Below are 27,500 nucleotides of genomic sequence, written 5' to 3'. Positions count from 1 at the left end.
TTTCTTTCTTTCTTTTTTTTTTTTTTAAATGTGCTGACTGCTGAATTGCCATTTCCTTCAGAAAATATTCCTGTCAATTGCTGGAAAAAATGCTGGAAGATTGTCCCAGTGTTTGTAATAAACAGCTTTGTTACTTCCAGCATAATCCCAAAGCCTGTCATCAATTACCATGGCAACTTTTGTTCAACACACTCGCTCGGCACACTCAGTTTCCGTGCCAACCATGGCTTGTAAAGGCCACGTGAGAGCAACGTGTGATGAGTCACACTTAATGGAATTCATGTTAATGTCAAGGTTGTTTTGGGTTAAGCAGACAAACAACTGTGAATGTGAGTAGACTCCTATGAAAACACATACATGTATCAATATGGCACTGTTGATGACGTTGTCATGACAACTCTTACGTTTACTAGAACGTATACCAGAGTATTTTTCGTGTGTCAAATTGTTTAAGCAAATGCACTCATGTCAGTGCTCTGCAGTGCTGTCTCAGCTTGCTGTTAAGGAAATTGGGCCAATTCAGCAAAAAATATGTGATGCCATTATCATAATTATAGAGCTGGATTGCATTTCTCCTTCACAGCTGCTGCAGCCAACCACAGAAACACTTGTCGGTGTGACCTTCATGGAATTCAAGTTTCTGAAGCAATAAGCTACTTTACAGCTGCCTTCACACCCAAACAGCTGAAATGGACTTTTGTAAGACTGTGCACTGAGATGTGAGGCAACTGATGCAATACATCCTCATTATCTTAATACGAGGAGCATTTTACAAATTATGGCAAACTCAAACGATTTGCATCTGTCGTGCCAAGGGGAATTTGAATCTGTAAAGTCAACACACGCTCATTTCCTTAACCTGTGCTGTTGCATACTCCTTCAGTCCCAACATGGACGTAGCTGAGGCAGTTTGCCAAGTCTAAAAGTTGATAACGTCAGTGAAAGATGTTGGACTGTGTCATACAGGCACAAGAAACAACCAAATCCGACTGGCTACTAGAACTTTCTGAACACTGAAACAGTTCAGTGACTGACTATAATGCATTTATGACAGACACACACAAATCTCCTCTTAAATCTACTGCTTAAAGTTTATAATACTACACTATACTACACTACACTATCATATAACAATTACTTTTAGTGCATTATTCACTATACTAAAGCAAATCAATGATCCAATAATTCTTAGTAAGCAACTAAAAAATGGTATGAACTGACCATTTATAAAGTCAATGGAACCTGAGGTATTCTGTAAAAGACGCTGCCATCGTAAAGCAGAGCTCGCCGTTTAAAGACAGAACTGAGGACAAGAGAAAGAATGAAAGCAGGAGGAGTTAGTGTGGGTAGGTGGATGGGTTCAGACACGCCGTGCCGACAACACACACACGCGGCACAAAACACACTCTCCAGATGTGTGCTTTAAGCGAGGGAGTTGTGACACAGCACATTCAGTAGCGCACGGACGCGAGTGTGCGGACAGATGAAGACACGCTCGGTATAAATACACATACACACACACACACACACAAACACACACACACACACGCGCACACACACACATACACACATACACACACGTCAAAGCTAGGATGAACCACCCACTCCTTTCCATGGAGACATGCATTTGCCTGTCTGAACTCACTCATACTCACTCCCCCAACTGTCAGGTGTCAAAACTCCCCCTTACCTCAAGACGAGGAGGAGGAGGAGGAGGGAGGGAGAGAGAAAGTGATGGACATAACACTAACTACACCATCATTTCCTTTCGAAAACCAGCTGTTTGAGAACTCAGCATTTCTTCACACGTATCATTACACATCTTCTCTCCTTCCTTCCTTCATTTCATCAACTCTCTCGACCTCTCTCTGCTTCTTCTTGCCTCCCTCTCTTCTCTCTCTCTCTCTCTCTCTCTCTCTCTCTCTCCTTTCCTGTCCCTTCAACCTGTTGTGTCAAGACGTTAAGTGACCGCACTTGAGCATCCTGACGGCTGTTCGTACTGTACGTGCTAACCAGTAGCCCAGCTGCACCATTAAAGGCCACAGAGTAGAAGACAAAACAGCGTTACACTTCACAAACTTGGAGCACGACTCACCCGATGTCTGTTGTCTGCGTCCAGCTCGGGAGAGAAGGCAGAGAGGAGCGGGACGTGTTTGGCCATTCTCTCTGGACGACGCACTCAAAATACCTCACACACGCCACTTCACAATCCTGTTCTCCCTCTCTCTCTCTCTTACTCACACACACTTACACACACACTCACTCCCTCTCTTTCTCCCTCCCTCCCTCTCCCTCTCACACACTCTCTCTTTCAGCCTCTCCCAATCTGTAACTCTCTCTTTCTCTCTCTCTCACTCACACATACATACACACATAGACATAGAGTATTAAATTCTCAGCTTAAGTGTGACTGCATTATGGCTTTTGTTCTGGACTGACAGGCTGCTCGGAATGGACTCATGTGAGGGCGTTGGTGTGAATAGCAAACACACACACACACACACACACACACACACACACACAGACATGTGGACACACACATGCTGTCAGACTAAATTCCACAGGGTCCCTTCCGATTCCGAGACATAGAGAGAGGCTGACAGAGACGATAGCCTCCAGCTGTGGGCAAAACCGGGAGTACACACATGCGCCCTAAAAATATACTTAACCTGACACACATATGCACGGGATAATTTAGAAAGGAATTCTGTGACACGCTCTCACTCTATCTGCTGTCTACTTATCTCACCCTCTGTCTTTTACACACACACACACACACACACACACACACACACACTCATTCTCTCTCTCTCTCTTTTTCTCTCTCTCTCTCTCTCTCTCTCTCTCTCTCTCTCACACACACACACACACTTAGTACCACTCCCCAAGACCAAACTGTCTCCAGTGAAGTGTGCAGTGGGACAAGTCCCCTGATTGACAAGCACCAAGTGCTCCAGAGGTATGTGGATGGTGTTAGAAAGAGAGAGAGAGAGAGAGAGAGAGAGAGAGAGAGAGAGAGAGAGAGAGAGAGAGAGACAGACCATAGAGACTAGACCATAGCAGAGAGCGAGACAGAAAGACAGACAGAAAGACTAATACAGAGACAGAGTCAGGGAAAGATGGCCAGACAGAGAGACAAACTAAAAGAATAATGTGTGGTGGTACCAATAATTAAATGTGATGACAAGCCGAAGACAAAACAATTTCAAAATGCTCACATGCCTGAGTAATGCAACATTTAGATTGTCAGATGTAAGCCTAGTCTGAAATAAAACAATACTTATTTCAGAGGGTGGACAAGAAAATGTCAACCGACAGTTGCAGGAGAACTATGTCCTAATGTCTGGAGATGAGAAGCCTTAAAGACTGGGCTTAGAGGCTTGCCCACTCATCCCCTTTTAATGCGGGAGATATGATGAGCACCATGGACTCCAAGAACATCTCTCACAGACTGGACACTTATGTAAAACTTTTAATTTGGAACAGACTGTGCTGCCCCAGCCCTTACAGGATAATGCTGTCGGTCTGCTAAACCCTGGACGACCAGTTACTGTCACGACTCAAGAGTTATCCGCAGGACCGCACATGACCTGTTAGTCTAGCCCAGTCATTAATTTAACAATCTCGTTATATTCCTCCACGTTGCTCCAAGTGTGACATCCAGATGTTTACAAATCGGGGATTAGACACAAGATATTATTTTAATCTCATCTCCTTGTTTGTGTTTGTGTGTGTGTGTGTGTGTGTATACACGTCTCAAGCCATCTGGACAGCATGTGGAAGTGGTATTTTTCAGAAGCCTTTTGAGAGAAGCTTAAATGCACATCAAGCATACTATCCAGCAGTGAAAAGACACAAAATTATACACATTTGTTTTCTGTAAACTCGAGGCTATAACAAGATATACAGTATTTGATTGGAGCAGTGGTTGCATTGCCACGTGGCAATAAGCTAACCCATGTTTTGATTCCCAAACCTGACTTCGTGAGTCACTTTGGATAAAAGAGTCTGCTTAAATACAAGTCACTTTACTTTTACTTAACTTTCCTGCTACCATTGACCTTGTGGACACAGATGAGAAGCAGTAGCAGTTTATCACCAGCTCTCTCAACCAAGACTGTGTCCATAATAAAACAGTCCTTCCAGTCTTTCTGGAATGTGTTGTTTATCATTAACACAAGCAAAGTCTCGACTCTCACCCTTTTTGGAGTGACAATAACATCCCTGGGTAAGTTTCTTCTCGGTCAAGAAGGACATGTTACTGTGCTGTCAAATTAGATAAAATATCCAAGACTATCAAATATTCAAGACCGTCCAAGTCAAAGATTTGAAACAGTGCATGACCCATCATACATATTACATTAGCAATAAATATGCAGCATGGAGGGGAGATGAAAACCTTTCCCCAACATCAGCATATTAGAACTAACATGAGTGAGAGTCACTGAATGTGTCTATTGAGAGGCAACCGGACTCACCTGGAATCGGAGCGGGCTTCCTCCGCCTGTTCTACCACAGGAGGGGCGATCTCTTCAGTGGGGGTGCAGAACTCTTCACCCTGAGGAGAGTCCAGGGACGGAATCGGTCTGCCAAGTCAACAGATTTGAGAGAGAGAGAGAGAGAGAGAGAGTGAGAGAGAGAGAGAGTGAGAAAGAGAGAGAGAGATAGCAGAGGGGAAGGAACAACCAGGGTATTATTATATTAGCACTACACTTTAATAACCTCACAACTAATAATAGTCTAATAAACCTAAACTTAAAGTGGTATAAGGCTTACCATCTATATTCCTCTGCTGCTGGTTTGTGCAAAACTAGCATCAACCTCTGCTGTCCCCAAACTCAACAGCACCCTGTGTGTGTGTGTGAGTTTGTGTGTTCAGAATAATAGGCCTATTCAAATCCTAAACAGGGCATGAGTTGATGTCAGACTTGATGTCACCCTCACAGAGATAATGGCTTGCACTGGTTCTTATTCCATTCAATTTCCATTCAGATGCAGTGGTCATCTGGTCTGTGTTTGTGTGCCTCATTCATATTCAGACTTCCACATTTCATGTGCTGATATCATCACTGTGAACTTACGTCAGATAACATGCAGAGATTTAATTTAAAACGGATTCTTCAAGTGACCTGTCACTCCGCTAAATCTTAAATAGATGTGAGTAATCACAAAATGAGTTTTTGGGTGCGGTGAACAAACAATGGCAAACTCAGGTAACTCCCAGGTAACTTATTCTCCTGAAATGTTCGTCTAAGAGACAGTCTATTACTTGCTTTGTGAGGTCTGTCAAGACAACCTTTCAGAGACCTCTCAGAATCCTCTAAATATTTTCTTACTTTTTTTTCAGTTTTCTAAATAATTTATTTTGCAGTGCTGGAACTGAAGGTGTAAGTTTGTGTAATTATCTGATTACAGATATTAAGAGAGAATAGGTGACGCATAGCATGTACAGTAGGAAAGTACATTACTCTGTGTTGCTATTTTGACCACAGAGCCACACCGCCTCTAAAAGGCTCTCGTCCTATCCGCTCAGTGTTCACCACCAAGCACAGTGACTCATCCATGAGTAGGCAAAATGACCTTTCAATGCCATTGCTCTGTTGAGAGTAATTCAATAACGTTGGTTATGAAGAGCATTTCCTTGACATGAGGAACAGGATGGTAAACGCATGGAAAACATTTGTGGTTTTGATCTCCGGAGCTATTTTTTGCGAGTGTGTGGGAAAGTATATCTGCTCGCTTCTTTTACACACAGGCCTCAGCTCTATAAACAGCCTCGCGGATCAGATGCACCAAGTGCATCTGTAAGCCTTGCCACTCTCTAACACACACCCACTCAGTCACTGACACACATTCACACCAACACACTCTATCTCTCTCTCTCTCATGTACACACACACTCAGACCCAGTCACACGCACCCAGTGAATCACACACACACACACACACACACACACACTTGGTGTGTGTACTGTAGGTACCTGCTTCCAGTGCTTTTCTCAGAGTGGCCTGCTGCTGTGTGGTCTTGGTCCGCAGTGTGTGCCTGCTGCGCTGCGGCGTCTCTGAGCGCCCTCAGCCAGTCTGTGCCACCACTCGGCTCCTCGGCCTGGCGCTCTGGCCCAGGGCCTGCCGACCCCGCCGACCCCGCCGACCCTGCCGAGTCTGCCCTCGGCTCTGGGCCTGAGACTGGGGCCGGAGCCGAGGCATCTTTGCTATCAGAACCTCTGTTTACATTCGCGTCGCTTGTGATGGGGGCAGAGATCAGATCGTCATTTGAGGTTTCGGATTTGCTATCGGTGGAATTGAAGGGCTCTGTGGCCAAAGCACCTTCACGCAACATTTCAATGAAAGATTTTGAGGGTCCTTGATTGGGGTCAGACTTGGAGTCAGAACCGACTGTACTAGCAGAGCTGTCTAGGGGATCAGTTGGCAAGGAAACAGATTGACTCGTGTCTGGAATGGCGTCGGGGAACTCTGGGATGGCTTTTGGGGCAGGAGAAGCGTCTGTGACCAGCTCCTCCTCCGCTTGACCATCACCTGTGACTGTTTGGCGTGAGACAGCGTCCTCTGGTTTGGTGGACAGTACTGCGCTCTCCTCCACCTTCTCGACGACATGACACACAGAGGGCTCTCCCTCTCCGCCTTCCTGTGGGAGAACGTCTTTGTCGCCGGACAACACCGGGACGCCAGCGAGGGCATTCTCGGTTGATTTTACGAGCTTCCTGTTTTCGTCCGGCTTATCGTCTTCCTCCGCGTCCCTCTGCCCCGTCTCTTCCTTCCTGCTCTCGCTGTTCGGAGCCGCCTCGGCCTCCCCGGCTCTGGCCTGCTGTTTGATGTCTGGGCCCGGGCTGCGGCTCTGTGCTTCGGGGAGCTCCTGTGTGGAGCCAGCAGCTGTGTTTTGCACCAGCTCCCCCGTGTCTGCTTTCTCGGTCGGGGGTGGGGGTGGGGGTGGGGGGGTGCACGTGTCCTCCACCCCCCGCTGCTCCAGTTTTGCCGGAACACTTTCGCTCTGCTGTGTGGGCGCTGCTGATGCTACTGTAGGCTCAGTACGACAGGCCTGTTGCTCTGCAGCAGATTCCCCTTTAAAGGAGCTTTCTGCGTTTGTGTCAGTTCCCCCAGGGAGAACACTCTCGCCTTTGCCGTCCAAGACGGGGTGCTGAGGAGCCTCACTGGGAGAATCAGAGCGAGGGTCAGTGGGGGGTCGAATGGGAGCCGTTTCCCGCTTCTCGGGTTCAAAGGTTATGGGAACAGAGGCCTCCTGTGTTGTGCTAGAAGCCAGACTGACGTGACTGTTGCTGTTGCTATTGCTGTTGCTGTGGGTGATTTGAATGGATAGCTGTTGCTCGTCCGTTTGAAGCTCTGTCTCTCTTTGAGAGGGACTGCCGTTAACGGAAGGAGAGCTGGTGTCTGTCACAGGCGCCTCGGTGGCCTTATTCGGGTAAGGTATGTGTGTCTCCTCACGCTCAGTCTCGCTGGCCTGCGATGATACAGCACACACTGCCAGTTCACAGTCACTTCCTTGTGACACAGAGGCAGCAGTGTTCTCTTGCCTCTCCAGCTTGACCTCCTCACCCTCATTAACTGTTGTTGTGACCTTTGACTTCTGACCTTCTTCCCTCTCTTCTTCCGCTGCGACGTCACCGGAGCCCTTCTCTTCCACGCCAGATGAGAGATCCTGACTGACCGTGGGTTCGGACACGGGGAGATCCAGAGTCGGGGGCACCCCAACTCCTCCACCGACTCCGTGCTCCTCTCTCTCTCCTCCTGCACCGTTAATCTCACTGCGCCGGGGCTCAACCTGCTCCAGCTGTTCCTCCAAAGGTCTCTGGCTGGCCCCGGTGCTCCCGGCCTCGGCTGTTTCTTCCACCAGCTGCGGCGAGGCATGATGGTCATCCAGCGCAGGACACACACTTCCACACTCCTCCGACACCCCTTCTGTGACATTCCTCTCAGGCTCTGGTTGCTTCTGTTGATCATGCTGCTGTTGTTGCTGCTGCTGCTTCTCTTCCTGTTGATCTTGGGGCTGAGCGTCGATCTGTGGGACATGTGCTGAGTCGGCCTCGCTCAGGGTTTTATCTGAGCGAATCTCAACGGGCGACTCTGAGGAGGAAAAGCTCAGATCTGAGGACGGATGAGCGGACTCTATCAAGACCTCGCTTCGGCTGACCGCCCGTTCGGCAGAGTCCGAGTCCGCCCGCGAAGAGCTGTTGTCAGACGGTCGTTTGTTTTCCTCGCTTTGGTCAGGAGTCAGCAAGTTTCGCTGCTTCTCTTCAGTGCTTACTTTTCTGTCATTCTCAACGCTTTCAAGCATTGCCGCCTGTTCCTCTGTTTGTGTTTCGACTCTACCTTCTCTTTGCTTTGAATCAGTCTCTCCCTGCTTCTCCAGTGTGTTCTTTTTCTCCTGTGTGTCTCCCAGGTGCTCGGCTGAGTTGGTCTGGTTTCCCTCGGTTTCATTCAACACGATCCATGCTTGTTTATTCTCCCCCTCCTCCTGCTTGTGTTCAGACTGAACTCCCTGAACACTCTCTGCTTCAAGCCTGTTTGTTTTCGCTGTTCCTGTGCAGGTTTGCAGGTTTTCCTCCAGTTCTCCCTTTCCTTGCTGTGTTGCTTCTTTGTTTATACTGGAGGGCATACTGGCTGGTTGCTCGGTGCTGATGCTATGACCACTAATGATGAGGTCAGCCTTGAGGGGCTGGTCAGCACAGCCTGGAACATTCACCATAACCTGCTCTTTTACGTGGCTCTTTGTGTCTGTGCTGTCTGTTGAAATAGATGAAGGGGTGTCAAGTAATTTGTCATCAAACGAGTTCTCAGAAATGCTTACTTTTGCCAAAGAGTCCTGTTCATCTTCGAGTGGTTTCTCTGTCCTGGCAGGTTTTGTGTCTGGGCCACTGACCAGTGGAATGCTCCCAGTGGATGCAGCCATTGAGTATTCAGCCTGGCTGTTGCTAGGGAGCATGGGCAAAGTGACTGCAGAGTCTTCGGTTTGACTGTTATTAGGGAGTGACACACTCTCACTGGTGGCATCTGACCGCTGACTTCCTGTGTCGCAGGCCGACTTCGCACCACCACCCCCTGACAAACTGCCACACGGTCTTATCTCCTCAGCGTTACCGCTGCTGCCGGAGAAGACGTGCGCTGCAGAGCGAGAATCCCTCTCCTCTGATACGGCATTCACAGGTGGAGAAGGAGCGTCAGCAGCGATTCTCTCCGCTTCCCCCTGTCCTTGTGCCGAGTCATAATCCCTGGCACTCCTGCTGGCTGTATCCTCACTTATCACGGCGTGCGTCATCGGAACTCCATCCTGCCTCTCCTCCGTACGTGATGGGCCATTAGATGTGCTGGTGGTGTTGGACAGCGGTCCCCCACTCCCCTCCTCCTCCTCCTCCTCCTCCTCCCTCTCTTTCTCCCTGGCACTGGTGATATCGCACTCGTTTACAAGCTCCCAGTGACTCAGCATGGGGCCCGGAGGCTTCAGAACAATGGTTGGCACGGCAGCCGGCTCAGTAGCCGCGGCAGCCACGGGAGAGAAGTCTGTAGAGGACGGGGCAGGACACTCTGCAGTGCTTGTGACAGCCTCCAGACTCGGGCCAGCTGGGGGCAGAGGGTCCAGCTTTTGCATAGGCAGGCTGACCGCGCTGTGCGGCGTTATTGAATCAGTCTCATCAGTGGTTATGACCGGCGTCTCTAATTCGTCGGAGGTCACAGGTGGCGTGTCAGCGGTCACCTCCCCCGAGGGTCGCAGAACCAGGGGAGCGTCAGGTGGACTTCTGAGAGCGTCATCTGTGGCAGGGCTGTCCGCGCTGGGCTCAACAGCAGCGGAGGAGACAGGCTGTAAATCACACTTAACAGACTCTGATTCAGCCGGGGCTGTTTCCGCTGGCACCATTGTTGATGACTCCGAGCCTGGCCCCCGGTTTAATTGATCGCTGGCCAAATTTGCAGATTCACCCTCGTGTTTCCTACTTTCCTTTTGAGGCCCCGCCAGGCTGTCAGCATCAGCACATATAGATACAGCATCATTTCCTATCATTTCACCCGTATTCACATTCTCATTATCTACTTTTTGCTGGCTCTCTTCATTTTGCACATTCATACTGTCTGAGTTCTGAACAGCAAGCTTTCTTTCTTCAGGGATTTCTTTAATCACGGCATCATTTACTAACCCATCAGTGCTTTCTGAATTTTTGCCGACTGCTCTTTCAACACCATCATTTATCAACCCGACGACATCAGCTGCTTTTTCACTTTCCTCTTTCTGCTCATTGCTATTCTTCAGACATTCAGAATCTCCCTCATGTTTGCTTTCTTCTCTTTCCTGGCATGCTATATCCCCTTGGCTCATGCTGTATTCTGAACCAGTCATGCGGTCAGCTGCCGTATCACCTGTGACCTCTATAGCATCTGACCTTTGACCCCCATCAGCACCATCCTTGGAAGAGTCAGCACTTTGACTTTGAGCTTTGAGTGAAACATCGACGCACACTTCCTGACTTCCTTTCTCCCGAGAAGCAGGCAGAGGTGCGTCCGGTGCCCCTCCTGTCTTTTCAGCAGAGGAAGCTGACTCTGCTGCCTGCTTGTCTGGCTGCTGGCTGGGCTCCGCGAGACCAGCACTCGCTGTTTCACCTCCAGGCTGCTTCTCCTTCTCTGTCGCTCCATGCTCTTTTTCTGCACTGCTCTCGCGTTGAGGTTCCTTTAGCGCCTTGAGGTTCTTGTCCGCTGTTTGCGGCTGTGTTTGAGGGGGCACCACCTCAGGCTTCTGCGCCCCCAAGTACTCCTGGAGGCCAAAGGTGGTCTCCGTCACCGGGTGGCGCAGGCTCTCGTGCACCATCAGCGGAGGCAAGGAGGCGCACACCACCGGCGTGACGTTGGCAACGGTGGGCATGGCCGGCGAGCGTCTCCCGTCTTTCGCCTTCAAGATGCTCCCCGCGCTGCTGTAGCTGCCAATAGTCTCCCACATGCTGGCCTGAGGCTCACCAGGCTGCGGCGGCGCTATCGACGTCGTGCTCTCGGGGGGCTGCGGGCCCCCGGCGTCCGGTAGCGGCTGCGTCGAGTCGCTGAGAGGCTGATCTACCTGTTGCTGGCCGGCACCGACTGAAGAAGCCCTCTGTATTCCAGCCTCCTCTCTGGGTGGCAGAGCGGCACTGAATAGCCCCTCCTTTTCTGCTGTTGTGCTCAGGCACCGATTCAACTCAGCCTCTCGCTCCCCTTCTGCTTCTTTTTTCTGCAAATCGGCAGAGTTTGTTAGAGCCGGGGGAAGCGGAGAGTGATTGGACGAGTCCGAGCTGCCTGCGCCACCAGCCAGCGGAGGAGGAGGAGGAGGAGGGAGAGAGCCCTGTTCGGCGGAGATGACAGCGATGAGCTCACCGCTGCTCCGGCGGTGTTGGTGGTGGTGGTGGTGGTGGTGGTTGTGGTGGTGGTGGTGGTGCGATTCTGCCTGTGGCTCTGTGGCAGCGTCGCGGAGCGGACACGTCTCTGTGTCTGTCGCTGTCGTCGTCGTCAGTGACACCCCGCTGGCCGGACCCACTGCTGGCTGTCTGAGTGAAGTCTCCGCTCCACCTCCTCTCTGCTCCCCCCTCTCCTTCTCCTCCTCCTCCTCCTGCTTTTCTGTCAGTCTCTCTCCCTCCCTCTCTCCCACTCTCTCCAATCTTCCTGCGCTATCTTCCTGGCTGCTGGTGAGTCCTCTCTGAAGCCCTGGAGGGTCAGTGCTGGCGCTGGTCAGGATCTGGTGTTCCGTCGGGAGTGATTTAGTCTCTCCTTCCTCAGCTGGTGAGAGCGCGTCGGTCCCTGGGGAGCTGTTTGCTGGCTGTCCCCCTCCCTTCTCCTCACTCTCCACTGAGTTGTGTGGCAGTTGGCTGTTACCGCTACAGCCTCTTTTGTTGCTGCTATTGCCGCTACTGCTGCTGCTGCTGCTGCTGCTACAGACACTGTTAAGGGCAGTTTCCTTCTCTTCCGCTTTCAATGCAGGTGAGCAATTAATCTGAGAGTAGATTAACGAGGGCTCGGGCTGCTTGACAGGGAGGCTTTCACTCTCCTCCCGCTCTCGTGTCGGGATCGGAGGCTCGTGCGACTCACTTCGAGACGAAGCTCCGACTGCTGCCTCCGTATCTGACACAGTTTTTAGTGTTGCGTCCGCCTCGCTCAAATCGCCTCTCGCCTCCTCTCGCTCTCCCTCGCTTTCTATCATTTCTGGCATCGTGGGTGTTGTCAGTGGCAACGCGGCGGAATCAGCAGCAGCAGCAGCAGCCTCCGCAGAAACCACTTTGAGGGCGCTCGCCTTCTCCTCCTGCTCGTTGCCCACAGTGCCCTGGACCTGGAGGAGAGCTAGCGGGTCCAGGGAGGGCATTTGCTCTTTATTCAGAGTCTCTTTCTCTTCCTGCTCTATTTGCAGCTGGGCAGGTGGGCTAATAGAACTGCTGTCCGCCTGGTTATCACTGGGTGCTTCCTTTGGTGGGTGAGTTAAAGGTGTGCCATCCTTTGTGAGTGTTTTCTCTTGGTTGTGGGGTCCTGTGCTCTCTGGGTTAAACGCAAATGCTTTACTTGGGTCTTGTTGCTGTGCTTCGACCTGACACTGGCTGTCTAATCTTTCTTTGTGGGCGTCTGACTCATCTTCCGACTTCACAGGAAGTGTGCCGCTGCTCTGATGTGTCGTACATGTCAATGGCTGTGATCCCTCAGGAGTCCTATGTTCATCGGCAGCTCCGGGACAGCTCGGATCAATCGGCGCAGTCTCGGAGGCAGATGTTCTCGCCGCGCTATGGTCATTTCCCACCCCAGCTATTGACCGGTCGCGGCAGGGTGGGGTTTCCGGCTCTGATGTGTCTGTGCGAGACCCATCTGTCTGGCTGTGGTCAGCTGGCTGGTTCAGCTCCGGAGCGGAGGCCAATAAGAGGGCAGGTGAACTCTCAGGGAGGGTAATATGAGCCAGGGTGGACACGGAGGTTGGCGATGGGGGGCAGATGTCGCCCCCCTCCCTCTGGGCCCTCAGCTGTTCCTCTAAATCTGACCCCATCGCCTCGGGGGACTGTGCGATGTCGCCGGGCAATTTGTCGTCTTTTGTCTCAGCGTTGCTTGTCTGTGCCAGCGCATGCTGTGTCTGCGTCTCGGCCCGTGACTGAGTCTGCTCGTCAACACGTGTGTCCACACACAGGGCTGGGTCTGCTGGGGAGGCTGTCTCTGTCTCTGGGAAGAGGTTTGCTTCCGAGAGCTGCTTTGACTCAACCTGTGACAGCTCACCCACAGCTGCCGTGTTGTCTGTCTCCGAGCGCTTCACCAAATCCTCTTCTTTCTTGGGCTCCGTGTTGCACGGAAGGCTGTCTTCCACTGGAGCAAAGTCTGGGGGAAAGCTTGTACTGGCTTTGCTGCCTACACTTCTCTGCACAGGCTCATCTTTTTCCTCTACTACTGCCAGAGGTCCATCTGTTTTCGCAGGTAGTTTTGAGTCGTGAGTTTGCATTCCCTCTGATGTGGTGCTACAGGGCTTTTCCGCAGTCTCTGGCTGTAAACAAACATCAGTTTGTTCCTGTTTCAATACTGCATTTGTTTCAGCCTCTGATCCTATCTCAGTCCCTGGCAGACAGGCCGCCCCTTGTTCTGCTGTGTCTCCACTCACCTTTGAATCTTTAGGCTCTTTGTCCCGTTCGCTGCCATTATCGTGGCCCAAAATGTAGCTTTTGAAACTGAAATTGACCGGCTCCTCCTGCCCAGTAGCCTCGCTGCTTGACTGAGTTCCACCGTTGCCTTGGAGATCTGTCTCACGCCCCGGCTGGGCCGCTGCCACTTTCTGACTCACACCTTTCTTCTTCCTTCTCTTTCTCTTCCCTTCCTTTTTAGTCGCGGCCTCGGACGGCGGATACCTGCCAGCGGCTTGGCCGGGCGCTGCTGCCGTGTCTGCCGCTTGGCAGGACATTCCGAGCGAGGCCATTTGCTGCTCGCATTCCTGGAAGGCGGCTTGGAGCTCCAAGTTAATTTGCTCGGAGGAGGACAGGGGCGGAGTGGGCTGCTGTTCCTGCGCAAGCGGAGAGGGAGAGCCGGTCGGGAGCGGGGGGCTGCCGCTGAGAACTGGGTCACTCTGCGGGCTGCTGATCCAGGACAGAGGAGAACCGGGAGAGGTCGTTGGGGACAAAGTTAGCATCAGGCCAGAGCTGATGGTCAGTCAAGGCAATAGCTGCGGTTGCCAGAAGCCACACACTGCAATCCAAAAACTGCCCTGCCTCCCACACTGTGAGGATGGGGCAACAGAGCCTCATGCAGAGTCACTCCACGTCAACACTCAATTGCCCCCCCCCCCCCCCACCCCCACCCCATACTATAAAGATGGGGCAAAAGCTTCATGCAGAAACACTTCACTGCAATCCACTGCAAACTCTTCCCCCATAAGTCGGAGAAAGGGGTAAGAGCGTCATGCAGGCACACTCCCACTGCAGTCCACACATGTTGCATCATAATCACAGCACCACAGCAAACTTACACTGATCAGAGGCACAGGCCAGGCCACAGCACACACATACACACACACACACGTCATGTACTGTACACTCACACAGCCACAAGACATTTCATTGCACAGTCTCTGTAATTTTCTTCATTTCCATGTCTTTCTACTCTATTTTTCAGTATACAAACCCTAATCATACGCATACACACACTTACTCTCTCTGTCACACACACACACACACACACACACACACACACACACACACACACACACACACACACAAGCAGACACACAGATGCACAGATGTTACTAAGATCAGGGTCAATGCTTCCCCCATCCATCACTAACCCTAATGGGAATCTGGACACACAGATTGGCAATTTAGCTCTCTCTCAGAGCTCTCTCTCTCTTACAGACACACACGCACACACGCACACACGCACACACGCACACACACACGCACACACACACACACACACACACACACACACACACACACACACACACACACACTAAAGCGCAGTTACTAGGACAATCAGCCTCTCAAAGGCAGGTGCAGAATCATGACTGCTGAGTCACAATGTAAGTCTAACAACAAGGAGGGTCGCCATGTTGCTTTATTGGCTTTCCAGTTAAGTAAATATGACGCACAACAGGCCTCCATTTTGTGACAGCACAGATTTACCTAGAGGATATTTGTCTGTCATTGCAAATCCAGAGTTATAGTTCATTCTAAACCGCAAATGGAAAAACACTTAAAAAAATCATTACCCAAGCAAGTCTCTAATTGGATGATATGCCATCCATGTGACCTGTCTTCCAGAGGAGTTCCCTGACAAAGCAACCTCTACCCTGACAACAAGCCACAGTACACCACACCACACCACGCCCCTACCCGCCTGCCTAAATCCTTAACCGATCCCTGCACAGATGAAAGACTGGCACTCCCCTCAGTGTTTTTCTTTCTGTCTCTCACTCTCTTTCTCAAAGAGGAGCCGTTTAAATGGCTTTAATGACACACTACGGCAGCTGCTGGGAAGGAGAGAGAGACACAGAGATAGAGGTAAAGAGAAAGAGAGAGAGAGAGAGAGAGAGAGAGAGAAGGGGATAGAGGGTCAAAGAGAGAGAAGGGGAAAGAGAGAGAGACAGGGAGAGAGGATAGAAGAGAGAGAGAGGGAGAGAGAGAGGGAGAGAAAGGGGGAAGAGAGAGAGAAAGAGAGGGGAGGAAGAGGCTTCAGCTCATACTACGGCCTGTTTGCCAGGCTTGGGGCAGACCGAGGCCTCTTGGCACACAGACGCCTCTCCGTCCGCACTGCACAGACTCAGCAGGTCCCCACTGCACCGCAGGGCTCTGGCACAGGCAGGGATTAACCAGACCTCTCGTTCTTCACGTCACTACTCTTTCAGTTTCTCAATCTCTCACTTTCCACATCTCTCATTCTGAATATGTTGCTAAATTGATCTCTCTCTCTCTCTCTCTCTCTCTCTCTCTCTCTCTCCTTCCATCTATGTCTCTCTCCCCCCACTAACAGGCTATTTCCTCTAACTGCAACACTCCATCATGTAATTTCCCTTGCCACTGTAAACTTAATTCTGAGAATCAAACGGGCGTGAGTGGCGGCTATACATTTATCCACAGACTAAAAACACACAGCAAAAACACACCAGGCATACAGTACACAAACATCCAACGGCTGCATTCCACATGGGAAGTCCCCTGGTGAAAGCACCTGGGCCCATAAAGGCCTTTTTTCTGTTTGTACTGTTGTCATGTATACGGCTTTAATACTTCCTTACCTTGCTCATCTGAACTCTTTGAAGGCTTTGTGGGCACTATCCCATGTACCAGAACAGCAGTTAAATGCATTGGGCTGAGGTGGCCATAAGCCTGCTTTCCAAAAGCTGAGGAGAGTTATAGCGTTACAAGTCAAACACTGAGCAGGCAGTCAGGCGGGTGGACAGGCGGCGGCCACTCTCTCTGAAGCTGTTTCCACAGCCGCTTCGTTTACGCCGGCTGTCATGGTGATCAACAACTTTTTTTTTTCCTGCAGCGCGCCAGCCTCTGACGGAAAACACGCTCGGCGGCGGCGTGCAGACTGAAGCCAGGTTCACCACACCGCAAAGCCACACAGCAAACGAAGCGCATTGGTGTTAGAGACAGCGGCCAGGTCAGGTAAAAAGGAAGCCAACAGGCATCAGCAAAAAATCGCCGACACGGGCCCCCGGGGAGAAAAAAAACTTCATCACTCAGAACAGAACGACAGAAGGTAGTCAAAAAGCTCACTCAAGACCACACAATTAGGCACACTTCAGGGGTGTCCTTACTCACAAACCACTGCAAATCAATGCACTCACATCCTGAACACAAAGTGAGAGAGGAAGAGAGAGATGCACGGCCAGATCGATCGCGATGTATGTATGCAATATTCATACCTGAACAGCTTGCAATTTGCAGCAGGACGCTGTCTACATCAAATTAACAATCTGAAATAGTGCTATTAAAAAGAGTGGAACAGCTCCACTGCATGGCATGTGTTTCAGGTGTGCCCAGATGCAGACGGAGGCACCTGATGATTGCTCAGGCCATACAAGTGTCATTATATACAAGCTCAAAGGTATCGTAAAGATACACAAACCGAGGAGCTCCCAAAAATATTTTTATACTACAGTATAATACTTTCTGAAAGTCTGAGGAAGGGCTGCAAAAGCCCGAAACGTTACTTAATTTAAAAAAAAATACTTTTGGGAGCTCCTCGGTGTGCTGATCTTTACGATACCTTCAAACTATATATTTTTTTATCTTGCATCCGGCAAAATATGTTTTACGGATGTGCGTGATTTTACTTTGTATTTTACAGTACAAGCTGAAGCCATCCATGTCTCTCTGTCTCTCTCTGGTGGGCTGTGTTCTCTGATACCTCTTCACAATGCCCAGGAGCGGCGCGCTCACATCCACGAAGTGCTGCAGCCCAGCCAAGAGAGGGTTCGCTGGGCCAGACAGTGTCACTGTCTCACTCTTCATTCCACCTGAGCTCACCTGTTCACTCCTGACACATATGGGTGTTTACAACGCACCGCAAGAAACAAGTGTACGTACACACACACACACACACACACACACATACACACAGGGGAGAAATAATTATAGAGGAATAATATCAAACAGTATCCTCCATTCATAGTAAACACTGGCTCAAGTACTTCCAGGTGACTCAATAGTGCAGTCCTGAAACCCTCCTATTTTACTACTGCTGTATAATCCTACTACTACTCAACCCGTGGACCACCATGTTTAGTCAAGCTCTGCACCCTACAACAAACCTGTCAAACGCATTAAATATGATTTCAATTCACACATCATAGACTGGCTGCGCTAAGCTTAGAACAGCTGTAGTGATCTTGTGCGATGAGGTTCAAAGTACACTGATTATCTGCTCATATTGGGGGGGAAAGGAAAACATCTCTTCTTATTCCCATCATGGCTTAATGATTAATCGGTCATGACTATTGCAAACAATGAGGATCCACAGAGCTCTGTTTAAGCTATCAGTCTAGTCTCCTGTTAGTCAGTCAGTTCTCTTTCTCAACATCAAAGCCTGTCCTGCCAGCGACCTCCCTCTCTGTGGTCCGCATTTAAAAAATGAATGGATATGAAGTCGGAGCTGCCGTTGGACAGTGACAAACGACTGTGACATTGAGGAGAGGTGAGGTCACCCTGGGAACGACGCCGCCGTGCCGCCTCATCTTAAATTCTCATGACGGTGACGCAGCCTGGACGGACAGACCGACCGACCGACGGACCGGCAGACAGACAGACAGACAGACAGACAGACAGACAGACAGACAGACAGACAGACAGACAGACAGGCCAAACGAGAGCACTTCTGGGGCTTTGTCGTTTCCGAGCAGGGAAACTGTGACGTTTTTTTTTATTGTTTTCTCCATGATCACAAGTCATGTGGTATTTATTTTATTTTATTTTTTTGGAGTCTCTCAGCCCTAAGCCTGACGCTGGTATCTCAGTCCTCTGGGCTCGTCAGAATTTCCATGGAATGGAGCGGGTGCCTCTGAAGGAAAAAAACACAAAGCGCACGCCCCTGACAGACTAACTGACTAGCCTCAAATGCCACGGTAAAGATTTCGCCACTCTCGGGCGTGTTGGGTCAGGTAGGCATAGCTCATCCCCTGCAAACTGATTTCCTACAGCTACGTAAAGCAATGCAAGCCTGCTCTGATAGAGATCTATGACAAGCCCTCAGATTAAACACTGCACTATGGAAAGGCTGAGATGAATGTATGATATCTGAGGCTACGATGTGCTCTACATGTAATTAAGATAAGATACTCTGAGGGGATGCTTCAGTCAACTGTCTGACAGAGGTCAGAGTACAAGGAAGCAACGGTGTATTACACACATTAACCTCTAACACTCGTCTGCATGACTATTTTTGGAACACTTCCTCTGAAATCTGTCTACCATGAAACTACAGGTGTTAAACTATCACCTATCACCGAGCAAGCAAATAGCTTCCTGTTTGACGGATTGGTTTATTAGTTCATATTCACAAGTGGAAAACTTTGGGTTTGAGTTTCAAAGCTGACACACGCGAATGAGTATGAGGAAGGAAAAAGAGGCATGTAGGTACTTGTCCCTGCCAGCATGTTTGTGTGTGTCTGTGCATGTGCAGACCCATGTGTGTGTGTGTGTGTGTGTGTGTATGTGTGTGTGTGTGTGTGTGGTGTGTGCATGTGTATGATGCATGTCTGTGTGTGTGTGTGTGTGTGTGTGTGCATGTTTGATGCATGTCTCTGTGTGTGTGTGTGTGTGTGTGTGTGTACTCTTGTTTCCTCTTACCCCAGAGATGTGCCCCAGAGGTCGAGCTCGGTGCTGAGGTCGGTGCTGGGCAGCAGGTCATGCGGAAACTCAAACTCCTCCCCGTCCGCGGCGGTGGCGGAGGGGCGTGTTGGCCGTGGCGACGGGCTGCCCCGCGTCGGCGCCGCGTCCTCCCCGTGGGCGGCGGTGGGCAGCGAGGTGTGGACGGTCCCGTTCTCCGCCCTGCTGCCGTCCCTCTCCTCCGGTGCAGATCCCTCTGTGTGAACTTCAGCCTGGGAGACACACACAGACAGACGGAGAGAGAGAGGCACATTTAGAGAGCAGACATCTTTGATTATGGATTTGCGATCGTGTCTCGCAACGCCCGTTAGTGATGACTGGCATAAGGAGCACGGATTAAGATTGAGCACAGACACACACACGTACAAAACATACACACACTTCAGCAACTATTCCGATCAGTAAACAAACACACCCTCTTTAACACAGTGCCGAGGTAAGCCATCCCATACAACACACCCTGACCTTTTGTCTGAGACAAAAGATCAAATTACGCTACACAGCCACAGGCTTCCATCATGCCATGCTAGAGTCCAACATTCACGAAACCGAAACTGGACTCACAGGCAGACCTCAGGGATCCTCACGTGAATCGCGCTGTTTACCCAACAAAGCGGACATCTGATTATTCTGACACCTACAAAAATGCCTCTGCTTTAATCTGACAACCATTTCTGCTCATTGTACAAATTAGTAGGCACACAGATCACAGCAGATTGAATCTTGGAAGTGATCCAACACGCCCTGTTACAAATGATTTTTCCTTCGATGTGAACAGTCCTGTCTGGCTTGTTTGTAATCCCAATATCTGTCCAACCATTGCACAACACTTCATTACCAAACAATAGAAGGGCAATAGGGTGTCATAAGGTGTGTTGTAACACAACAGTGTTAAAACATGTCTTATGACCCTGCTAAATCAACAACTGTACACATTTGGTTCAGAACACATGCATACTCGTGCCTTACTACCGATAGGCTGTCTGTCATTTTTTTTATTCTACTCAATTTGCAGTTTCATTGACAGCAAATCAATGTGGAATCAAGTGTGACATTGCAAACACCACTGAAATGAGGAAACGTATTGTTTAATATCAGGCTAAGCAGGTGGGAGATAAATCTCTTGCGGCTACATATTAGAGTGAAAGACTTCCCCTCCTGCCGAGTGCCGAGGCCCCGTCATCGATTCACAGATGGGGGTATATGATTACAAACACAGCCCTGCACATAACTTGGATCATGTGTCGAGGCCATTACGTTAGAGACATACCACCCAGCACACTCAGAAACCATTATGACTTCCCATAAAGGGAATCCCCTCCGACATCTTACACACACTCTCTATCTGTTTAATACATGCTCGACGCACACATGGATGCACTTTTTCAAAAGAGAAGTGTGTTCACTCACGCATAAACTAAGTCAGAGTCGAGCCCACAAATACGCACGCACGCACACACATGCACACACACACACGCACAAATGTTATCAACAACTGACTGCCTCAGAAATTGAGGTCACAACGAATCTAAAAGTAGCTCTGTTCCTTATTAGAGCATGCACAGCCACGAAAACCACTGATGGTGAGGTAGCTGCATTGTAACAAGGTGCTGAAAACCTCACGTTTGTATTCCAACAGTGCAGGTATGGGGGACAGATCAAGGGAACTGTGTGTGTGTGAACGCTGCATACAAATGTGGTTTACCGAGTCAGAACTTGTGGACCTGAATACTTAACACTTAACACAACAAGAATCTGGCAAGTCTCACTGATCAGATCAGAAACCGGTTCAGGTAAGGTGAGGATATCAGTGTATAAATAATTCACTATCAGTTGCTGCAACAAATTGCTCCACAGTTCTCGCTGTCTCTGACCAGATCTAAAAATCTACACTAAAATGTGCAGAGAGTTTGTTTAGCTAAGCTAACCATTATCATTTGAAGGTGTCTCATCAAGCTTAGTCCCAGGAATCCAATGTCCAATCCTAATCACCCGTGACAAACCCATTCTGCTGCATCAACTTTTATTAGGTGCCCCTGGACATGAAAAGGTGCCTGAACTTAAGTGAATCCCTTGTTAAGAAAACTCAGTGTGGTTCCCTCGCTCTCTATCTCTCTCCCTCCCTCTCTTTCTCTCTCTTTATATCTCTCTCCCTCCCTCTCTTCCTGCACCTGTTTTCCTGCATCACAATGTGGATCCCCGGTGAGCTCCCCGCCTGGCCTCTTCTTTTCTCTCTCTGTGGGCCTTTCTGCACAAAGAGCCACGGCCAAGGATCACCTTACACTCACGTGTACAGGACCGGGGCAGAACCGAAGGAACCGGGCAGTGCTTTGTTTTTCTTGGTTCCGCCGTAAAGAGAGATTGGTCTTGTTGTGTGCCACTATGACTGCATCATCACATACTGTACACAGGGCAGGCATACTGTACCTAGTCCAGAGTCAATGCAGTGCCTTACAGCAACAGGAAGCCTGACCCAGAACCTCTCATCTGAGTGTAAACCTTTCTCTTGTTTCTATTCATATTAATGAGCTCTCCGCTTTGTTCAACCCTCTGTGCCAAGTAGCTTTACTCCCTTTACTCGAACCTGTCTCTCTGTGTTAACCCTTCAGCTACTCGTGCACTCTAATTGGAGTAACATCCTTAAGAGGCAACCGCAGACACAAGCATTAGGCTTTAAGTCACTGCACATCGCATGAAAAACTGAGCCTGACAAAGCTCAGTCCTAGTAGGTAAAGGGCTCACGTCAAGGCACTGTCTGGGAGTTAAACAAACTCTGCCATGTTTGTTCTCTAACACACAGGCACCCTTTTCAAAGCACCTCGGAACAGATGCTCACTCGCAACCTGAGTTCTCAGGCACTCTATCTGTTCTGTGAGTCAACTTCCTGTTTCCTCTCGGTGACTACACCTACACCAAAAATACCCCTGCTGAGTTCTGTCAACACACATACGACACCAGCACATTCAGGCAATTACTGAGGAGATAGGTCTTGTTTCTCATTCTTTATATAGAAATATAGCTTTAAGGCACATGCTTTTATTTAAAAAAGCACAATACATAGCACTGATGTGACCCCCTCAGCTGGACATGGTGAAGCCCAAACTCCAAAGAGAAGCGATGAGGCATGCAGTGGTTAATGGTAAACCACTGTTTTCCCTCTTAAAGGGGTGATTGACTGGCTGGCTCTTTGACCCCCGAGGCTCAGGCAAGTTGAATGGCAGACCCCTGAGTGTCCTTCAGCCCCTTACTGAGTGCTAACGGCATGGGATGCTAGCCTGGGATTCCTCCATTCAGAGATGCTGAGAGGGGAGGACAGGGACCTATGGCAGGCAGCGTCACTGTGTGCACATGGGGGAAAAGCACACACACGCTGCATGCATGCAGATACATATATATGCAGAGACACAAGCACACACACACACACACATGAAACACACTGTGCTGTGCGTGCCCCAAATCAGTGTCTCTTAAAATGGCACATCAGAAGACAGTAAGCTGTCGATACACATTCATGCTAACTGCTAAAGCATGCTGTTACACAGTCTAGTAGCAAGCACTATAAAGGCAGCACGTTCATTTCAAGTTTCCAAAGTCTCCGTATAGGCAGACGTCACTGATGTATATACTGTATACCCTGAGCACTAATGCACCTCACATACGCACGTCTAAGACACCTCTTGATGACGATGACAGTCACGCACACTCACCTTGGCTTGGCGAGCAACACACACTCAGACAAACACACACACACGCAGGAGCGAGCAGGGGCTGTAGTCCTGGCAACAGAGCTCTATTCCGGCTCCTTCAGATCCTCCTGTCCCTGCTGTCTCGCTCACGCGGACTCATCCGGCGCAAAGCTCAGTGTTATGATCCGCTCTGACGGCACAAACGTGCTGCAACACATGCTGCTGCTGCTGCTGCTGCTGCTGCTGCTGGTGGTGGTGGTGCTGCTGGAGCTGGTACTCCTCCCCAAGCTCCTGAGTCAGCTTGCTTCCCCCTCCTCCTCTTCTCTCTCTCTCTCTCTCTGTATCTCGCTATCCCTCTCGTCCTCTCCACCCTCCCTCTTCCAGGTTTCTGTCGCTCTCCTGCTAAATTTCCATTGCCCTTGCGAGGGCAGCCCTGGCGTCCGAGAGCCTGCAGGATCAGAGAGCGAGCCAGGCGGGCGGGCGAGCGGGGGAGAGGGACTGACACGGAGAAGGCTGGCTGATAGGCAGGTCAGTGGTGGCTGGACGTGACTCAATCGGACTGTGTGTCTGTGTGTCTGTGCGTCTGACTGCCTGCCTGACTGACTGACTGACTGACTGACTGACTGAATGAATGACTGACTGACACCGGGGCAGCCACAGGAAACTTGAGTGGATTTCCCCTCCCCTCCTCTTTCTCACCCCTCCCCTTCTCTCTCTCGCTCGCTCGCTCTCTCACTCCCTCCTCCGCCTCCTTCTTGCAAACTCTTTCCACACAACTGCAGACGTTGGCCCCTCCTACTTTTCTTTCTCCCTGACGATTTCCCCTCCCCTTTCCTCCTTGTCTCTCCCCCTCTCTCTCTCTCTCTCTCTCCCTCTCTCTCTCTCTCTCTCTCTCTCTCACTCTGTGTACTGTGTTTCTGCTGAGGGACGGAGGACTGAGGACTGCACTTTATCAGTCCGTCTGCAGGTGAATGTGGGGAAGCTGGGGAAATGGACCAAAGGTTAGGATCTGGGTGCCCCCACCCCCCCTGGAGGGATCCCATTTCAAACAGTCAATCTTTGGTTACTGTCGTGACCTAAAAACATAGCCAAACACACACGCACACCAGAGCAAGCAAGCTATGCATGCATACAGTAGCCACACACATGTACAAAGCTTTCAGGAACTCGCACAGGCACACACAGACACACACACATACACACACACACACTTGTCTGTACACCTCCCCCACTCAGACCTCTTTTCAAATTGCTCCCCTGGCCCCTAATTAGAGGGGGCCCTAATAACTGTCTGCACCCACCCCTTTAAGACCAACACACACACCCCCACAGACACACACACACACACATACACACAACTCTCCTCCGTCCAACCCCCACAGTCTGGTTGATCTTAAGCCTTGGGGACAATAACATACATCTGTCTCTGTGTTGCCCGACGCACTTGCTTACAAATGAGCTCAGAGATCTGGCAGTGTTGTGGCAATTGTTGCTGTTTGTCATTTTTCCACTCACTGCATCATGCGTGCATTCTTGGCCCATGATGACAGTTATAGAAACTCAAAAAGTTCAAAAAGCATGCCATTACACACATGTAGTCACACACACACACACACACAGTAATTCACAGTGCACGGCCAAGCGTGGCCAATCACTACCTGATGTGGAGGCTCAGAATGGTCAGTGTGAGGTGGGAAGAGCACCACGTTGTCAGAGGCGCCCTCTTGTGGCTGAGAGAGGGAGTTGCACAGAGAGACAAACACACATCGCCCATCATGATATGTTGTGGAAGCTCAGGAGGGAGACATGAGACATTACATTATGACCATACTGAACAGGAGCTTTGAGTCATTCCATGCCATGCCACAAATGTTCAAATGGCGATGTTTTGTTTGGAGCCAGACCAAGTGCACTCAAATTCGCAATCAGATTAAGAGAGTGAGAAAGAGAGAAAGAAAGAGATCAAGAGTGGTAGAGGAACGAACCACAAGCTCAGTAAGAGAACAAATAAGGAATGTTTACATTGATCCTATTAAGATAATCCCTGAATTCCAGTCTTTCTGGCTGGCCAAGCCTCGTTTGAGGGATATACTGTGCAGTAAAACTAAGCACAGTTAATTATCTAGAAGCTTGAGTTAAGAGTACTGCCATGCCTGTGATTAAGGGTACTAGTGTAAAAATGGCATGTGACACATCGACGAAAGGGCATAGGGCCACACACAGCACTGTGACTAGAGAGTTCCTAAGAGTTGATGAAATACAAGGAAGCTCTTCGAGCAATGTTGCTGGTCACTGTTCCTGAGTATTGTTGTCTGGGTACATTCTCCTTGATATCGGTCATAAGTTTTTATGGAGTAGCCCTATTATGATCATCCAACCAGAACACATGGAACCATCTAGGTGGTTGCTCAGCAACATTGTTAACATTTTTGTCCCATGTACAGTATGAACACCTTTAGACATCGTAATCACATGACATGTCACATGACATTGTACATGTGATCAGAAACAAGACATGCGGAAAAGTCTTAATGTCAATTTGAATTGGAACATACTGTATGCCTGAACTCTCATGAGTATATCTGAATAATACAAGTTGCACTAAGTACTGTACTAAGCCTTGCATACATCCCTGCTGATGATGCGTACAGACACACTCTCAAAGTGTTTTCAGAGACAGTACCCACCCATGCAGTGGATCATTCTAAGCCTTCTGTGTGCAAAGTGTTTTTACTGTTGCACAAGGCTATAATGTCATATAGGGATATCACCACTATCACACCATCTTCTACAAATCTAACATTCTGTTAACTGCCACCTACAAAAAGATTCTGGGACAGAATGAACAGAATGATGCCAAGGTAGTGAGCTGCAACTGGACATTTCAGCTATACATAAACATGAATTGGCTTATTATTAATTTCTCCACATTTCCAGCCTTCCCTTCCATACAAGCTAATCTAATTTAGCATGTGTGTGTCAACTTTGGCATGCATTTACTAAACTAACTATGGTAATACGCTAGTCATGAGCAACCATTCAGTCTTACATTTGAGGAGCTCTTTTCGAAAACACTATCAATTCCTTTTTAAAACATTAGTCTAATAGTCTAATAAGTCTTGTTATAACATTGAGTATTTCAGCTAATACAATAACAGTGCATTGTGTTGTTTTGATTGAGTAAAGATAAATAATAACAACAATAAATTACAGTCCACTGAAATTACTTGGAAAACAACATTTAAAATGATTTATGAAAATGCATTAAAATGGTGGATATAACATTCTGGAAAAGAGCTCTTCATTTGATAGATTGTTTTTCTTCTGGAGAGAAGCTACATTTGGACATGCTGTCATCAGAGGGGTGGACAAGAAAATGCATTCTGGCAAATATTCAGTGTTAATGTCAACTCTCAAAGCCTTGGCTGGCAAATAAACAAACATATGAGCACCTGCATGCACTAACAGCCACAGTTAGCCACACAGCCTTTAGAAGAGCAACAGCAGTTCTCAGCCTTATTTACAACACGGCACACTTCAGTTTTTCCACATGTCTCTGTGACACTGCACAGGACTCACCCCCCAAAAAAGCATGCCAGCACCTGCACCAAGTCAGTGCTGCTAGTTAACCACAAAGCCTTTAAAAAGAGCAACACAGCTTGGCAGCTCCACAGCACAGCACAGCACAGCACAGCACAGCACAGCACAGCACAGCACAGCACAGCAGAACACAGTGCACCAGCCGTAGCTCCTCACATGCCTCCCCCTGTGGCCGTGCACGTGCAGGGCTTCTCAAGGGCAGCGCGACACCAGCACCGGCACGCCGCACCAGGGTGGGAAGGTAAACACCACACTGCAGCAGTTGCAACTCCCCATGCATGGAGAGATCGACTCTCTCAAGCCAGCGCAGCGACCGCTCGAGTCCACACAAAGAGAGAGGCAAGCGCCAGGGTTACTGCCGCTGATATTAGTGCCTAGTATCATACAGGTCAAAGTTTAGCCGGTTCCCTTGTGGGATTGCGGTGCGGCACGGTAAGCTACCGTCCCTTACCGGCACGTCCGGAGCGCTGTTCTCGTTGCCCATGGCGGAGCAGGAGTCACTGGGAGAGGAGACGCTGTCACGGAGCTGATCTCACATCCTCGGGAGGTCACACAGCAGCAGAAGAGTCGGGTCCCACCACTAGAACCAGAACCGTCCGGGTCGGACCAGCGGTGAGAGAGAAACAGAGCCGAGTGAGCCAAACCTCCAAGTGCCCCAGGCAGCCAGTCGACAAGCTCTCACTAGCTCAAAGACTCGCCGGGCCCTGGCAAGTTATGCAAATGGTATGAGAAATGTTTGAGTCTCTATATCTGTGTGTGTGTGTGTGTGTGTGTGTGTGTGTGTGTGTGTCTGTCATGTGTTGAGATTAGAGGCCCGTGATGTCAGAGCTTTCTCCCAGAACAAAGTGCAAGGCTGCTCTCTCCTGGTAGGAGCAGAGACTCCT

The 27,500-nt window shown here is 49.6% G+C and overlaps 1 protein-coding gene across 1 annotated transcript in view; it reads right to left on the bottom strand.

Moving 5' to 3' along the window:
* The window catches only part of tacc2 (transforming, acidic coiled-coil containing protein 2), a 73,822-nt gene that overhangs the window by 38,753 nt on the left and 7,569 nt on the right, over positions 1-27,500 (bottom strand). The window contains exons 2-5 of the mRNA XM_062520025.1: positions 19,292-19,542; positions 17,355-17,483; positions 5,981-14,080; positions 4,479-4,586 (exon numbers count right to left, since the gene is read on the bottom strand). Coding sequence (XP_062376009.1) covers positions 4,479-4,586; positions 5,981-14,080; positions 17,355-17,483; positions 19,292-19,542 — 8,588 coding nt within the window. The remainder of the gene's footprint in view (positions 1-4,478; positions 4,587-5,980; positions 14,081-17,354; positions 17,484-19,291; positions 19,543-27,500) is intronic.

This window comes from Sardina pilchardus, chromosome 18 (assembly GCF_963854185.1).
Source record: "Sardina pilchardus chromosome 18, fSarPil1.1, whole genome shotgun sequence".
Lineage (NCBI taxonomy): Eukaryota > Metazoa > Chordata > Actinopteri > Clupeiformes > Clupeidae > Sardina > Sardina pilchardus.
This window is presented reverse-complemented; position numbering and strand designations above follow the sequence as displayed.